This window comes from Musa acuminata, chromosome BXJ2-8, assembly GCF_036884655.1.
Source record: "Musa acuminata AAA Group cultivar baxijiao chromosome BXJ2-8, Cavendish_Baxijiao_AAA, whole genome shotgun sequence".
In the NCBI taxonomy this organism is placed as follows: Eukaryota; Viridiplantae; Streptophyta; class Magnoliopsida; order Zingiberales; family Musaceae; genus Musa; species Musa acuminata.
The window spans coordinates 46,804,480-46,820,828 of NC_088345.1; the positions used below are offsets into that span (position 1 = coordinate 46,804,480).

A 16,349-nucleotide genomic window follows, 5' to 3' on the forward strand; every position below is an offset into this window, starting at 1 on the left:
GGTAAAAGAAAATACTTTTGCTTATAGAATTTTTTCCAATGATTCTATAAAAAGTTAGTGAGAAGAATTCTTATTTCGAGAATTATGTGAGAGATTTATTTTCGTATATGTAGAATTAATTTTTTTTAACACAGTCAATAAATAGCTAACCACATAAGTTTTACATCGAGTTTTGGCTTTATTATTTATTATTGAGTTGTCAAATATCTTCTTCTGATTTCGAGAACTTCTCTCCTTAACACAGTCTGGGACAGAAGCAGGTCACTTCATCTGTGCTTGGCTGGCTGTATATGCTGACATAATGCATGGTCAGATGCAAAGTCTAACCCCTCGTGAACTCACTGGAGAGTTGTATCTCAATGCTTAGAGCTCCACAGAACCTGTCATGTGCTCCTAACCTAGTCATGAGGGCATCAGCAGCACTGATAGGTCGAAGCTTTCATCGATTTGGTTTGTTCTGCTGCAACGATCTGAAAGTGATAGGAAAAAGTTCTTTCCAGATTTGCTCTCAGATCTTCCACATCTGATACAACTTCTGACAAGATGTGGAGCATTATGGATTTTAATCGAAGATTCATCCAGCTTCTACTCTAGTCAAAGCATTAATTTTTTGCTTCCACTCTAGTCAAAGCATTAATTTCTTGAGGAAATCATGACAATGCCATTTCTTCCCATCAGATGAGACACAGAAAGATTTGACTTTTTTGCTATTAGATAGATAATAATAATATTGTCAATCAGAGGTGTATGGTAGGATTAGCCCAAGTATCCAAGTGAAAGCTGTTTCTGAGCACAGAGGTCTTTAGTACATATAACCATCCATATATCTCGACATATAAGCTAAGCTAAATGGAGTGCAATTCACATCAAGCAGGGGTACGTCATGGTCTGCTCTACTGCTGCCGCCTCCACAGCTTGGTCGGCAAGCCGTGCTTGGGAACAGGGAAAGGGCGGTACTCGATCTCTCCCTGGCTTCCCACGATCTCCCACCTGCATCGCACACATGTTGGGTTCAGCTTCGTACGTGCTAATGAATCCTCCATGCATGCATGGAGTTGCTGCTTGGCCTCTCGCTCACCTGTACTTGGTCACCAGATGGTGGATCAAAATGAGCATTTCCAGCTTGGCTAGCTCGTTACCGGGGCAGGCGTGAGCTCCGCTACCGAATGGCAAGAACGTGTTGGGCTTTGGAGCGACCTGCAGTCGCAGAGAGAGAGGAGATGTAGAAGGAGACGACGTAGCTGGGAGGAAGAATACCGTGAACGAGTACCTCGAATCTGCTGGGGTCGAACACCCATGGGTCGCGGAAGAACTCTGGGTTGTGATGTATGTTCCTGAACAAAGGCATCACTTTCCATCCCTTCGGTATAAGGAATCCTGCACTCCACGGCCATGTTTGCTGGATTCAGACCAAAGCACAGAGCTTTGCACAAGAACCTTTTACTGCGATTTCATTGTACCTTTGTACTCGACATCCGCCACCGCCTCCCTAAAAGGGAACGAGATGATGCTTGCCATCCTCAGACTCTCCAGTATGACCTACACCACGATGGAAGGTAGCGTTACCCATTTCCATCGTTTCTGTGAAGGAGAGAGGTTCGCATTGCACACGGTACGTACCTTGTGAGTCAGCACCATGCTTCTGGTTTGGCTCCATGTCAAGGGTCGAGCTCCAAGCTGGTTGCTTTCCTGGATGACCATTTGCTCGGCCTGCAGGACAACGATCGTCAGGTCAGGTCGAATCGATGGTTACATCGGTGGAGCACTTGATGCTTCGCCTGTCGTACTCTGACAGATTCAAGAAGCTTGGGATCGTCGTGGAGGAACTTGAGGATCCACGTCAGCGCGCTGGCCGTGGTATCCTGTGCCGCGAACAGTACGCCGACGACGTTGTCGGCGATCTGGTCGTCCGTCAGGAGCTCTCCCTTGTCGTCCTTGGAGTCCATGAGATGGCCCAGCAGATCGTTCTCCCACACGCCCTTCTTCCCCCTCCTCTCGTTCATGACATCGCCCACTATACTACCCAGTCGTTTCCTTGCCTGGGTGGAGAAGAACAGGAGGTTGGAGATCAACGAAGAGCAAAGCTACATGAACTCCGTTCTTGCTTACTTGGATTGCTTTCTGGTACGGCGTCCCAGGGATGCAGGTGGGGAACGAATTGTAGCCCTTGTCGACGTCGGAGTAGTTCTTCTTGAGCTCTGCCTTGGAGCGCTCGTCCAAACGACCTCCGAAGACTGCGAGGATTCCCACATCAAAGGAGAACTGCAAGAGAGAAGTAGATCAGTGATCAGAGCATGCATTACTCCCCCCCGAAAGCCACGAGAGGCCAAAGTCCACCGACCTCCTTCAATGCATGGAAAGCAGCCACTTCCCGACCGACCCACGATTCCAGCATGGAGACCACCATCCGTTCGACGCTGGTGACGAGGCCACGAAGCGCCACGGGCGCCACCGAGCTCTGGACGAGCTTCCTCAGCCGCATGTGGTAGTCGCCTTGGTGGAAGAAAAGCGCCCACGGGCCGATCATCTGTTCCTTGCTCTTCGGGTAGGTGGGCTTGAACAGATGAGCTCGCGTCACCAGCACGAACCTCGCCGCCTCCGGGCTGGCCAGCATCACGCAGGGGCAACCCAGCAGCCGCGTCTTGAAGATCTCGCCGTACCTGCAACACGCCCCCCACTGAGCCCCATTCACCGGAAACAACCTCCAGTAACGTGTATGCGAGAGAAAGGAATTGGGACCTCTTCTCTCTGGTGTCGAAGAAGGCATTAGGATCCTGCGAGTAAAGTTGAAGGGTCTCTCCGACGTAAGGCCATCCCATGGAGCCAGGCGGGAGCTTAAGCTTGTCCTGCGACTTCTTCTTGAGCTTCCGCATGAAGAGAGAGGTTGCAATGGCCAGGAGAAGGAAGGCGTACAGAACCCCACAGGCCATTCCCACCGTCCCTTCTGTCTCTCGAGGGAGTCGTGGAGAGAGGCTTCGCAAAGGGAGCGAGAGCAGTCGAGGGTTTATGTAGAGAAAGGTTGCCATGCGCCGATGGAATTCGATTCGGGTTCGCCTCGATTAATTGCGAGTCCGATTAGACTTGACATCTCACGGACGCAACGTACTCAGATTCGGTTGTGGCTTAGCCACGATGACGTGCAGCCCGACCGGTCCAAATCATCGATGTGCCGACAACACGTGCCGAGATGGCGACGGTCGAGACTCGAGATGGTTCTAGCGTTCCTTCATGGGCCATCCGATTACCTACGGATCTATCTAAGTCAACTTTCATTATGTCACCAATAATAATAAGGGGGATTGTATGAAAAGGTCTCTTTTGCTTTTTTGTTTCCTATTTTCAATTTTTTTTCATAGTATTTTTATATCATATAATACCGAAAATATCCTTCATAATATAATGTTTTGATAATCATGATAAAAATATTATAAAATTTATTTAAAAATATTATAAATAATAAAAAAAGAAAATCTAACCTCAATCAAACTAATTATAATTCTAAAATATAATATCAAAATGGTTTACAAGAAATAGTATCTAAAAAGATATAATATGATATCACTGGTAGTGTTTTTCAATCATTTTCAGCACTTTAACAAAAATATTGTAATACTATATAAGAAAATATTATAAATGAGTCAAAAAAAAATTATCCAGATAGTTTAATTGTAAAAATGTAGTTTTGAAAAATTAAAATAAAATTATAAATAGTAAATAGATGGTTGTAAATAGTAATTTTCAAACGAAAACATGGGCATATTTTCTGGGGAAAAAAAGCAAAAACAGGGCATTTTTAGGAAAATCGCCCTAATAATTATGATATGATCAAATCAGATGAACGGTTGAGATTATGAGAAGATAATTGAAGGCACCCATAGCTTTTCTTTCCTTCTGACTCGTGCTCTCCTCACGTCGCATCGACCACTGTAGCAGAGACAAGCTTTGCTTTCTCCGTGTTGGGCGAGGATGCTTTCGTTTCGGCGATCCTAACTTAACTTGTGGAGCAGGATTTTGAGGAGGACGTGGAAGATCTTGATGATGGTGATCAGGTGTGACGCAGCCGTCGTCGAAGTCTCAAAGATGTAGCGGTACTGTTGGGCAACAGTTGGACGTCGAGAACTGTTCCCTCTCGATGTAATGCTCGACCACACGGTGAGGTCCGGGCGGAGCTTTGACGCCGCCAACTCCTGTGCTCTCGCCGGCTCCGCCCATATGTTGACAACAGACGCAACGCAAGGGAGTACTGCAAACGAAGCGACTTGGCGACCGACAAAGCTCCGTGTGTGGCTGCCGACCACGCGACAGAGGCCATGCCCGGACTGCCATGGCATCACCTGGGCCTGGGAGAAAGCCCGAGGACAGGTTCCGATCGAGGGAAGGACGGGCGACGACTGCAGCAGCACAGTAGAAGACTGTGCATGTGCAGCATCGGCATGTCGTCGCCATCGTCTTCTTCTCCAGGCTGCGTGGGGACTAATTATTTTCTGTAAAATAAAATGTGGCTAAGGATCGACAATATACCATCAGATCATAGTCATTATCATCATCATTGATGCAATCCATGAAAACACGTTTATCTAACAGACCCATCCCTTCGTGTTGGTGATGCTGCTCGCGATCATGCTTGATGGAGCCCTTGGGATTGAGATCTCCAGGGAAGACTTCCATTGGTCCAAATTGACGGCTTCTTTCTTGGATCTCTGGTTGGACTGCTAGCTGAGTCTACTGCGTGCGGTGGTGAATCATTGCAATCCACCATGAGCGACGAATGGATCTATTTCTCTTCTCTCTTATCATATACTTAAGCGAAGGAGAAAAGAAACCTGAGATGATGCGAGTGGAACTTGAGATGAGGACAGTCCCATGACTGGTGCAACAGCACTACATGAAGAAATATGGATATGGGGTCACAGGTCTTCAGTTGAAGTAAGTTTAGATCATCACCATGGAAGGCTGAATCAGGATCTCCATCTAGAAAGCATTAAGTTTAGATCATCACCATGGAAGGCTGAATCAGGATCTCCATCTAGAAAGCATTAATGAGCAGTGGTACTACATGCTGCACAAAGGCAATTCCATCTTCCCCAACACACAAATGCTTGCGGAGAGAAACTCTGGTTGGAAGTCTCGAAGAGGTTGGGGAAGTATATGAGTCATCTAAGCTGCTGAAAACTTGAAGTGCTCAGTAGCTATAATCTCTAACATCCTGAACTTTGAACCAATAAATCAAGCAAGCAGCTTCAGTTTTCATATGAGCATGTCATTTGACACCAACAAAGTGGACAACATTTGAATAATAATACTCTCAAACTCCCCAAAAGCTTATGACAACATTTGCATGAATTTGAAATTGGATTGAACTTAGGAAACTTGAGTTTTCATGTTTCTTTTCTTTTTCTCAGATGAATAAACATTATCTGTTCCGTAAGGACAAGCGAGTTAGTCGACATCACATCATGTCAAAGGCTACAAAACAACTGAAGTGGTAGAAGAAGAGCCCCAACTTATTCTAGTCTACGAACTCTTCTCCTCTCGGTCTGTGTCCTGAAGGACCAGATCCTCTCATTGGATTCAGCCTCCTAAATATAATAGTAAGTTCATTGTAAAAGGAAATCGACTTTGCATGAATATAAATCGTCAGTGGCTTAATGCATCAATTGGTGCTACATATAATCTATTCCAAGGAAAACATAAGTGAAACACAAGTAATTATGTCGAACACATGGTCGAGAGTGAGCTAGTCGAACAGTTTGAGGCCCTCGTCGAGGTCTTCGCAGTGCCTCACATGGCGGACCACCGCCCCCTTGTCGACGTCCTTGTGGGCCTTGCAATCGTAGCTGGGCGGCGAGTGGAAACACGGCTCCATCGACGTGCCCCGGCGGCAGGCCTGGTTCCGATCCGCCGGCCTCGGGATGATCCACGGCTTCAGTCCCCCGAGCCCCTGCGCCACGTACCCGAAGGTCGAGCACGCGGTGGTCACCAGCACGTCGCTGAAGCTGAGTAGGTTGATCTCCGCCCACGCCTTGATGTTGTGGTTCTGGTGGTCCGTGTGCTGCTGCTCCTCGTGGCTCGGCTGGTACACGCCGATGACCTCGCCCGTGGCCGTCGAGTGCTCGTAGTACATGTTCCGGAGTTTGTCGAAGTAGCCGGAGTACAAGGTGGTCACCAGGACAGCCTTCTCTCTTGCATCCTTTGCGGGCACGCCGGGCTCCTCGAGATTGACGGCCGGCAGCAGGTTCTCTTTTCTCGAACAATTGATGATCTGGTTGAGCATGGTGTCGAAAGAGACAGGCGCGTGCTGGAAGACCCTGATCTGAATGCCCACCATCTCATAAGCCTTCGCTAGATAGACCTGGTAATACCTCGTGACGTAGCCCCACACCACATTGGTCGGGTGGAGAAGGTATCGGCCCAGGTGATGGAAGACGGTCTCCCTCTCCGGGAACAGCCGCCGCAGCTCCTCCTCGTACTCCTCCACCAGAAACAGCGACGGCACGAAGTAGTTGTCCGACTTCAGCAGCAGCCACGGCAGCTTCCGGAGCATCTGCTGAGCGTCTTCGCAGAAGAATATCTTGTCCAACGCGCTGTAATCGTGGGTCAGGTGGAGGTAAACGTAAGCCGGCAGTGTAAGGTTGGCAGCAAATCTCATGTCGTTCTTGATGACCCCACTTTGGAGCATGTTGCCGTAGCTCTGCGGAGTTCTGACCTCGAAGCTCTCCAGCTTCTCCACCGGGAAATCCTTCGGCAGAGTCCACGAGGTCTCAGGGAACGGCTCGCAGAGGAGGTCGGCGAGGTCCTCGGGGACATGGACCAGCAGAACCTTGTCGTTGAGCAGAGAATAGAGGAAAGCAGACACGATGGTCAGTACTCTGTTCCCGAAGCCATTGTAAGGAATCCAAACAACGTAGTTGCACTCCGACGGCCCGGTGCTGCGGCCGGACTTCAGCTGCTCTATGGACTTGTTGTAGAGCTCGGTGTTCGGGCCACATTTCTTGTGGAGAGCTTCGTACTTCCGAAGCCTATCGACGAGGTACGGCGTAGGTGTGTAAGGCGACGCCTTACGATACAGCACGGACTGGTATCGGCTCAGGCAGGAGCTCTCATCGAATCCAGGAGCCAACAGGCCGCCAAGAAGCTTGTCCTTCACTGGCTCAGGCACCGGCGAAGACGAGCTCTCTGATCTCAACCCTAAACACTCAAAACTTAGTGCTGCATCAAGCAAGAAGACTTCGATCTGCCTCGACAACAAGGATTTAGTTACCTGTTTCCGCAGTAAAGCCAACGGATCGAAGCCATTCCAAGGACGGCTTCCTGTAAGCTCCAACGAGAAGCACCAACAGCGGCAGATATATCATGCAGGCGAGGACTACGCATAGCGTCCAGTTCCTGGAACTGTTGCTACTCTCCATCTCGGCTTCCGAATCCTCCGCTATCTCCATCTTGCCATAGCCGATCCTGCTGCGCTTCATCCCCATCGTCCTCGAGCGCCTACAAGAACTCAGCCTACTTATTTATCCAACCTCGGAACACGGCAAGTGCACTCCTTAATATTGTAATCCATGGTCTTCCTCTCTTCCTCGTTCCTCTCCAGCCGTCGATTTCGTTGCCTAGTGGCCATGCCACTACGATTTCTCTTGGTTTTCTTAGTCGATCAAGTAGCTTCCTCGCCTAAACTTCATCTTCCCCCGAGGGTAAAGTCAACCCTTGATTACCTTTGGACGTCGAAGTGCGCGCGTGCATGTGATAACCAGATGCAGTCAAAGATTACAATGATATTATACTAGTCGCCATTGCCCGTCGGAAACCAAATGAAGCGGCAACTGGATCTTGACAACCAGCAAGATCACACGACGAGGAGATCAAGCACTCGGTTAAGGAGGCATTAAGTAGACTCTTGCATGCATACTTTACTACTCATCAGATCTGAATGTCCACTAAGAGTGCTACTGTAGTTTGAGAACAGCATAAGAAAGATCATAGGCTCTACTAAAAGACAAAGACACCTTCCGTGAAAAGGGCACTTCTTCTTCAAGGAATCAAGATAATAAATGAACTATAGTCAACACGTTTTTAGAACAGTTCATGAAACACGAAGTTAGTGGTGCTTAAGTCAATAGTCTGAGTAGAATAGATCTTTCTACTAGTCTTTTACCCTGTCATTTAGTAAAGGTCAACTCATACTACAAGCCTGTAAACTGAAGCGTTCAGATCTTGGAGAAGGGTTTCAAAGATCACGTGGATAATCTATGCATCGAGCAGTGCATGTTTCACGTTATGATTCCACGCGAATCACGCAGACGGCGTTCTCTAATCTGGTTCGTTGAAAAATCACTCAAAAGTTGACATCCCTTCACGTACGCAGAAAGGCGAGACATGTGTGCCACGTGCAGTGGGTCCTATATAGTTCCAATAATATAATGGTAACGTTCTGCGGGTAAAAATGTTAGGTAATACAACTTTTCAAGTTCGGAGAGGTTTCTTTCAGTTCGGGATCTCCGTTCATCATGATCACCGACCAACTGCAACCGATCCAACGGGTACAAAAACAAAGAAGCCTCCCTTCGTTCTGCGATCCAAAATGGTCTTCCTCGCCCGGCAGTTAAAGATGCCGGAGGAGGACACGAAGCCCTTCGTTTCCCGCTTCGCTTGCCATGGCCCTCACCAACCCTAATCCCCTTCTCTCCAACCCCGTAGCCCCGCCTCTCCTTCGCATCCCCTCGCGTTGCCTCCTCCGTTGCCGCGCAGCCGCGGACGCCTCCTCGGACTGGTTCCGCCCCCGGGGCGACCCGCCCGATGGAGGGAGAATGTCTGCCCGGGACCCCGGGACTCGAATTAACGCGACGGAGGAGAGCACGGACCAGAGCAGCAGCGGCAATAAGAAGAAGAAGAAGAAAAGCAAGTGGTGGTGGTGGTCTCGGGACCGGGAGAGCTACTTGGCCAACGACTCCGACGCCCTGCCGCTGCCGATGACCTACCCTGACTCTTCCCCGGTGTCACCGCAGGAGATCGACCGCAGGCTCCAGTGTGATCCCAGTATCGAGGTTGCAATTTGTTCTTGTTTGTCCTTCGATTTGCCTTCTTGATTCGTTAACCGTGAGGACCTGACTGGTCTTTGACATTTTCCTACGGAAGGATTGTAAGCCAGTGGTGTACGAGTGGACGGGGAAGTGTAGGAGTTGCCAGGGGACGGGGTTGGTGAGCTACTACAACAAAAGGGGGCGGGAGACGATCTGCAAGTGCGTTCCCTGCCTTGGAATAGGTTCGTACATTTCGTTTATGTGTTTGAGATTTTATTCATTTTGGTTTACAATCGATTGCATTCTTCTATGAGGCCGCGTTAATTATTAAAATTGATATTTCTATTCATGTTCATATCATAAAACCAGCATGCCACTTAACTGGAAATCCGTGCAAACTGGCAGTTCAACTGGGTTGCTGCTGAACTATTTATGATTTCTATAGCTGGCTTGGTTCAGGATACTGCATCAGTAGTGCTTGATTGGTCTCTGTCTTTAACACCATAATGTCATGCGGCAGTTTCATAGTGGGTGCAGGAGAGACCTGACTAGAACCGACAAGCATTCATCTATTAGGTCTACATTTCTCAGATTTGGAGTCTTTCTCTGAGAATCTTAATTGGAACATTATCTCTCAAGTCCAGCTACTCTTTTATGCTGATTTTTTTTTGCAACTTTGATAGGTAAATCTCTTCCGCTTGAGTGCCAATGACTGAATGATCATTTTTTGATTTGCTTCAGTGAATTGTCATTCATGGAATAACAAAAATCAAAAGTTTTATTGGATTTGGAATCAGTAAATGGTTGTTAGATGATGTGGGATTGCCTTCTTACATGAGAATTGGCAGTGGAATATTAGGTTAATTTCTGCACTTTTTGGGTTGCAACATGGTTATTAATTTGGTTATTCATGGGCTCCTATATTGAATATACAAATTTTCCCCTAAAATTCTCAATTTGCAGGGATCTAGATTGATGATTTAGATCTAAGGTACAATCCAACAAGCGCCTATAGAACATATTTTTTTTGGTTCTATGTCCATTAAATGTGTCATGACATTTTTTTCCTTTATCATAGTAAATTGCTGGTCTCTTCTGGTACTGTATCTACATCAGTTAAAGAAAAATCTAGAATATAGTAGAAGTGACCTTCTATCTAAGGTTGTGTTTTCTCTATTTAGAGGATGTTGATTACAGAGAAACATTCTTGTGTATGCTTCTAAAGAATGTGAATTATTTAGAACCTTGTGTGCCATGCTTTGACATCAAAGACTTTATGAAGTTTGTTCCAAGTGTGTTTTATGGCATGAAGCACTTTTCAAAATTAAACACAATCTAGTTAGTTATATCTCATATTAAAATTAGCTTCAGAAGTTGAGTAAAAAATTTCTTTGATTTGGTAACAGCCATATATGACCATTTTAAACTCCTCTGTCTTGCCTCACCCCAACGTGCATTTTCATAACATATTATCCTCTAATAATCCCTTATTCCAAAAAGTAGACGTAGTGAAGTTTGATGAGTTGCTCCATCTTGACCATTACTAAAACAAGCTTTTCTGTATTTGTTCCTTCTTTTATTTTGTTAAGAAGCCTAGGGACAACAGTTGACCTGAAAGAGGTGTTGATGGAGGCAGGGAGTTACATTTTTTTTGGGTAACAGGATAGGACGTAACAATGGCCTATTTGCATGTTCGTGCAGTGAAGGGTGAAGATTAATCCTGTAATAGCAGTATGGGTACTAATCAAATGGCTCATAATCATTGTGAACAAAAATTCTTGCCATAGTATTTCTGGTACAGTTGCCATTTTTACCTCAAGAATATATCACTTTTTCCATTGCAGTGTGGTTGACTAATATATTTTATATATCTAAATCTTATTGCAGTTTTATGTTACTAGTTGTTATATACTATTTCTATTTCTGTTCGCAAATCAGATGTTTGACTCGTCTATAAATCAAAAGTCGCAGGGAATCCATTAGTGACATGGATGTTTTTCTCATTGATATTCCATGATTGAGATAATTGGCCAAATTATATAGAATCATTTCACAGAAGTTCATTGATATATTCTTTCTAAAAAGCATTTTGACCTCCATTCTTGAATGAGTCTAAGACATTTCTAATTCTATTATAACAGAAGATTCCCTTTGCATGACACATAGATGTTTAAAACACTTTACTAGTCTGAATATCTCATTTTTAGTTTGATTCTTGTCCAGGATATGTCCAGAAAATAACGGTACGGGAGGACATCAATGTGATGGAAGATGTAGACAATGGAAAACCACCTTAATTCATTCCTTCGACAAGTAAATTCTGATAAATGATACTTAAGATTCCTTCATAGAGCAGATATAGAAACATTTTTCAATTTTTGTTTAATATGGTTTTAGTGCCATCTATGCTCTGCAGCCATAAAATCACAGACTATGTTTTTGGCAGTTTAGTGTGGACCAAATGTTTTTTGAGGGTGCTAAGCTTGCAAGACAAGCCAATATTTAACAAAATGTTTCATCCACTTTATGCTTTCCAAACATTTGTGCATTAATATGTAAGAGAAAAAACACTTATTGTGTTGTGAGTATTGCTGAAGATTCATATTCTTGTCAAGTGTTCTGTCTTCTACCCCTTATTTTTAATCAGTGATAGCCTAAATATGTTATGCTATTTGAGAGTGAAGGTAAATGTCATACCTTTGCCCATGGAATATGAATCTTGGAACCTTTTTTCTAACGAATCTATAGTTTGGCAGGGAATTATATATAAATTTGTGCATCCAAATTCTGGTGATGGCATACACACCGCTGATACTTCTGCTTCTGTTCCATCTCCTGATGTGATAAGCGGATGTCAGGACTCCACATTCTTTTTTTCAATCTGACTATCCAAGTTCATTGGTTTGAAGCTGGTAAAGTGGTTATCAGATTACAGGCTTGATGCTATTTTTTGACCCCAAATGTTAAGGAGATGATGCAGGAGTTCAACAAGTATCAAACAAAAAAAATCAGATAGAAGTTGAAACTGAAAGCAAAACCAAGGTTGGGAGTGTGGCAAATAATGCAAGCTGCTGACTTAACAAAAATAGCTTTAACAAGTTCGCAAAGCGGACTGAGAAAGGCTTTAAGGTCCTTGATATTGGAGGCACTTTTTGGATGTTCGATCAAGTTTGTGATGGCCGAAATTGTTCAAAGGGACACAAAAAGATACCTTTCAAGGATGCACCCTGAGATGAGTGCCAGAATAACACCAAAGGTAGACAAGAATGGCAATCGGCTGTCATGAGCTCTTACAGCCGAGATTAAGTTGACCTAATATAAGTTATGAGTCAAATTAAGCAGGAGCCCTTGGAAATAGAGCCAGGAATGACTTTTATTCCGTGCATGTTTTGTATTGTTTTACAGCTAATGCAATTTCTAAAATTAATGCAGCTCTCTCTCACTTCTAAATTTTGGTCTTCTTTCTGCAAGGTTTACAGTAAGTTTAGCATTTTTGCAAGCAGCTGATGTGTGCAAGGTTTACAGTAAGTTTAGCATTTTTGCAAATGTGCCTTGTCCGATGAACTTTAGTGCATCAAAAAAGTGCTTCCATATAATCATGTGCATTTTCTATTCCTTTCATATATTGTAGTTTTATCCAGGTCTGATTTAAATGATATATTATATTTAGTGTAAAAGGAGGCATATGTTGGAAAGGAGGGAGTCATTACAAGGATTCATTATCTCTTCTAATACTTGTTCGTTTCTCATTTACTTTTTTCATATATCTCTTTTTTTTGTTCTGTTTAAGCCATTATTATTTTGCTTGGACCTGCTTCCTGGTTCTTTCTCATCCCTCGTATCTTGAGACTTCTTAGACCACTTTTATAAGACCAACCCTGGAACTATTATCTATAGTTGTTTGTCTCATTATGGTGTATATGCCGACATGTAAGTGCAAGAAATCAGTTGTTGAGATTCCTTTTTCTTATGCTACAATCATCATGCAACATGCATCTGAACTTAAGATTAGGGGGAGAAACCCTAAGACAGTTGCTGAATTAAATACCTTTGAATGAAGGCTTACTGCATCAGATGTCGCAAAATGTAGCTTAAGATTGTGTGAAACCAGGGACACCAGAGGAATATATAGTTTCTATTACTAGCTATTCACACATGGAGAGCTTGTAGGAATAGGCTTTGGTTGTGTAAATACCATTCATCAAGTAGATATGATCATGCATCAACAGCACACAATTTTAACAACACATTACCTGCAGTGCCATGTCCGCCACTTGTGCCTTAAGTACATAGCATTGATAATTTCAGAAGTTGTCAAGTAAATCATTACACAAGTTACAGTTACCGGCTCGATGAACATTATCAATGAACGGATACAAAAGCATTATTGCATCGAACCATAGATCGAAAAAAATAGCTCTCTCAAACTTGAATCGAGAAATTTGTTAAGAATTAGGAGTTAGAATTACAGCATCTACATACATTATTTGATATTCTAAAGAAGTGCATTTAGTCATTAGGAAGCAACTTAGTATCTTGTTCCTTCAGTTAGAGCTTTTGGTACACTTTCAGCTATCTTATTTTCTTACTTGTATTATGGATCCCTAATTTGGTGCCAATATGATTGTCTTCTCCTGGTCATGAAGACCATTATCTTCTTTTAATGTCAAATTCTTTGTTCATGAATTATCAGCAGAAGTATAAATAGATTAAAAATCCATTGATATCTCATCCTGTTTTTCTCTTCTCTTTTCCTCCTTGCCAACCTCAGCTCATAGCGTCTTTTCTGATTTTCGTCGAAGGTGGAGGCTTTGGCTGTTCTTTCTGGAGGGTAATGGTCTCTTCAAGGAGAGGTACTAACTACATCTCATCTCGTCAATCGGATTTTCGACTTTTTTACTTGAAAACTTGCAAATTGTATGGTTGCATTACCCTGGGCTCCCTTTAGAATCCTGGAATCAGGAGAGCCTGGTTTCTATTACTTTTCTGCTTGGCTGTGCTGTTTTCTATTATGTTTGTGCTCGATAACATTGATGACCTTTGGAACTGTGTAGGGGTGGGAAACACAAGACTCGCATGCCTCTTCAACTGATATATGATAGCATTCATGGCCTTTGGAACCGCATTGGGGTGGGGAACATATCACTCACATGCCTACTCAAGACTCCTTTTGATATGAAGTTCCTCAAGGATGAATCCTTGCCACCAACAAGGGAGACCAAAAGAGGGAGAGATCATCTCTTTTTGGCTACTACTAAGAGGTACTTTGTCTCAAGTAGTCATTTCCTGACTGTTCTAAATCACTTGCTTTGTAACCCTTGAAGTGAGATCTAGTTTGAGTCAGGAGAGAAAGATCCGTGTTTGCTATCAACAAAATGGTTGGTTCCATTGTTCTAAGGTCATCTACAGAAACTTGGCAAGGTGATGAGTTTACTGGCCCCTTTGAGTGTGTGTGTGTGTGTATATATATATATATGTGTGTGTGTATACATATATATACATATATGTATATATATGTATATATATATGTATATATGTACATATGTACATACATATATATATACATATATATATATATATGTATATATATGTATACATACATACACACACAAAAAACATCAACGCAATGCTTGTAGAGAACAAAGACATCATCGGTTGATGAACAATGTTTGCACAGATCTATATGCCACCCTATATAACCATCACACACACACCATATAAAACAGGCTTGACCAGCCTACCAGTTTCGCCTTGAGATGGCATGCATTAACAGGTGCAACTTGGATAAGCAGGCAATCTGCGGCGCGCCGGTGGTGCCGCCGATGAACCCGCGCATCTCGTTCTCCAGTGACTTCGTCGTGGAGCAGCACGCCGCACGGACCACGAGCCCGCCGCCCGATCCCGACTTCGAGTTTGCCGTCGGCAGCCACTCGATGATCGACGCTGATCGACTCTTCTTCGAGGGCCGGCTGCTCCCGCTCAAGGACACCCACCAACGCGGGCCGCATCAGCGGGTCATCACCACCTTGAGGGAAGAGCTTCGGACCGACGAGGACGGGGCCCGGTGGGAGCGGCCGCTGAAAGGATCCATTAACTGGTGGGTGTTGTTTGGAATCAAGAAGGCCCGTCGCCGCTCGGCGGCGGCAGTGACGGCAAAGAAGAGCGACGAGGTTGATGATGAGCTTCTTGTCAAGCCAACATAGGTCCGATTTCGTTCCCTTTGGCAAGCTAATCTGGAACGGAACGTTTCTTCTTACTGTGGCTTCTTTAGATCTTTGCTGCATCTGCCTACAGTGTCTCATAGATGGGGTTTTGTTATCCCCTGTTGTGTTTTGTAGGACCTCTACGGCCAAGAAGGAGCCTTCTCTAATGGCGGAAATGATAAACTCTTCATGATACTGAAGCAACGAAGAGAGAAAGGACAGTTCATGAACAGGTTTCTTTCTCTTCATCTTGTTGAAGCTATTGCCTTTAGCTAAGTTGGAAATGATGGTGGATTGTGCAGGCACTGGGATTTGAGGAGGCAGCTGTATATTAAGTCATCAATCAATGTCTGTTTTCTGTCAATTAATTCACTGTACTTTCAACCATGTGGTGTTTACGGCCCTTCTCTTCTTCCCTTTGTCTGCTGTACACAAAGTTTCAGCTGGAAGATTAATTGTGTGAATGCTGAACCTGAATTCAAATCTGTGCAGATGAGGTTCTCTCGGTAGCTTTTCTCTTGCTGCAATCTAGTTTGTCCCTCTTGGTTGGGGAACAGTCATGCCTTTGTCCTGTTGTCTGAGTTCTGAGGAACAAAGAGCAGAGACAGAGACTGTGGAGGTAACATGATTTTGGATTCTGTCACTCATGTCCTTGTTCTTGTTACCAGCAAACTTTAGAAAATATTATATGCCAACAACTTGTTCTACTCTATTATTTCATATGATGTGTGACCTCTCAAGAAATATATGAATCTAAAATGTACAAGATAAGAACTGTACAAAAGATAACAAAGGGAAAAAAAAAATGAAATCGACTTATCATTGTTACAGCCAGTTTTGTTAGATGCTACCTTCCATGTGAAGCCTGTGGAAACATAGCATTATTCATCTGAATCACCTTCTCAGAATAAATTTGGTTCCACTGAAAAAGATTATCATCTCAAAACTATACGTACTCGGAAGTGTTGTTCTTCAAAATTGAATGAGGCTCCTTTGTTGACATGGTAAGATAATGGAGGAACTGCATCATTTAGATGAATGATGGAACCATTGTTTGGTTGTTCTTGATGCTGAGAGCTTCATGATAGTTTCCAATCTCTTCCACCACAGATGTTGTAGTGCAAGTTAG

The 16,349-nt window shown here is 44.1% G+C and overlaps 3 protein-coding genes across 4 annotated transcripts; 1 reads left to right on the forward strand and 2 right to left on the reverse strand.

The window, feature by feature from the left end:
- Positions 1 to 679: 679 nt before the first annotated feature.
- On the reverse strand, positions 680 to 2,991 carry LOC135619757 (abscisic acid 8'-hydroxylase 3-like). Its single transcript, XM_065122049.1, has 9 exons — positions 2,740 to 2,991; positions 2,342 to 2,660; positions 2,110 to 2,262; positions 1,788 to 2,039; positions 1,621 to 1,710; positions 1,461 to 1,539; positions 1,271 to 1,377; positions 1,079 to 1,197; positions 680 to 990 (listed from the first exon to the last, which is right to left on the reverse strand). The coding sequence occupies exons 1-9, from the start codon at positions 2,928 to 2,930 to the stop codon at positions 894 to 896; spliced, it is 1,407 nt and encodes a 468-aa protein (XP_064978121.1). The 5' UTR covers positions 2,931 to 2,991; the 3' UTR covers positions 680 to 893.
- Positions 2,992 to 5,409: 2,418 nt separating this feature from the next.
- On the reverse strand, positions 5,410 to 7,533 carry LOC135619758 (galactoside 2-alpha-L-fucosyltransferase-like). The gene is made up of 2 exons (XM_065122050.1): positions 7,262 to 7,533; positions 5,410 to 7,188 (listed from the first exon to the last, which is right to left on the reverse strand). Exons 1-2 carry the CDS (start codon positions 7,473 to 7,475, stop codon positions 5,738 to 5,740), a joined length of 1,665 nt encoding a protein of 554 aa, XP_064978122.1. The 5' UTR covers positions 7,476 to 7,533; the 3' UTR covers positions 5,410 to 5,737.
- A 1,051-nt stretch (positions 7,534 to 8,584) lies between these two features.
- Positions 8,585 to 15,940, forward strand: LOC108953651 (protein disulfide-isomerase SCO2-like). Of its 2 annotated transcripts, XM_065122055.1 has the most exons (7): positions 8,585 to 9,041; positions 9,133 to 9,259; positions 13,789 to 13,870; positions 14,072 to 14,278; positions 14,810 to 15,220; positions 15,356 to 15,453; positions 15,523 to 15,940. In XM_065122055.1, the coding sequence occupies exons 1-5, from the start codon at positions 8,652 to 8,654 to the stop codon at positions 14,841 to 14,843; spliced, it is 840 nt and encodes a 279-aa protein (XP_064978127.1). In that variant the 5' UTR covers positions 8,585 to 8,651; the 3' UTR covers positions 14,844 to 15,220; positions 15,356 to 15,453; positions 15,523 to 15,940. The 2 variants fall into 2 exon arrangements, with proteins under 2 accessions (XP_064978127.1, XP_064978126.1); XM_065122054.1 differs by having other exon boundaries at positions 15,356 to 15,940.
- The last annotated feature ends 409 nt before the right edge of the window (positions 15,941 to 16,349 follow it).

Excerpts from the sequence above, each read along its gene's own strand:
- LOC135619757 (XM_065122049.1), bottom strand. The coding sequence starts at position 2,930 with ATGGCCTGTGGGGTTCTGTACGCCTTCCTTCTCCTGGCCATTGCAACC. Across the intron at positions 1,711-1,787 it reads AGCTTCTTGAATCTGTCAGA|GCCGAGCAAATGGTCATCCA; the intron begins GTACGACAGGCG and ends GTTGTCCTGCAG. Across the intron at positions 991-1,078 it reads CATCTGGTGACCAAGTACAG|GTGGGAGATCGTGGGAAGCC; the intron begins GTGAGCGAGAGG and ends TGTGCGATGCAG.
- LOC135619758 (XM_065122050.1), bottom strand. The coding sequence starts at position 7,475 with ATGGGGATGAAGCGCAGCAGGATCGGCTATGGCAAGATGGAGATAGCG. Across the intron at positions 7,189-7,261 it reads TGGCTTTACTGCGGAAACAG|GGTTGAGATCAGAGAGCTCG; the intron begins GTAACTAAATCC and ends TTGAGTGTTTAG.
- LOC108953651 (XM_065122054.1), top strand. The coding sequence starts at position 8,652 with ATGGCCCTCACCAACCCTAATCCCCTTCTCTCCAACCCCGTAGCCCCG. Across the intron at positions 9,260-13,788 it reads CGTTCCCTGCCTTGGAATAG|CTCATAGCGTCTTTTCTGAT; the intron begins GTTCGTACATTT and ends TGCCAACCTCAG. Across the intron at positions 13,871-14,071 it reads AATGGTCTCTTCAAGGAGAG|GGGTGGGAAACACAAGACTC; the intron begins GTACTAACTACA and ends GGAACTGTGTAG.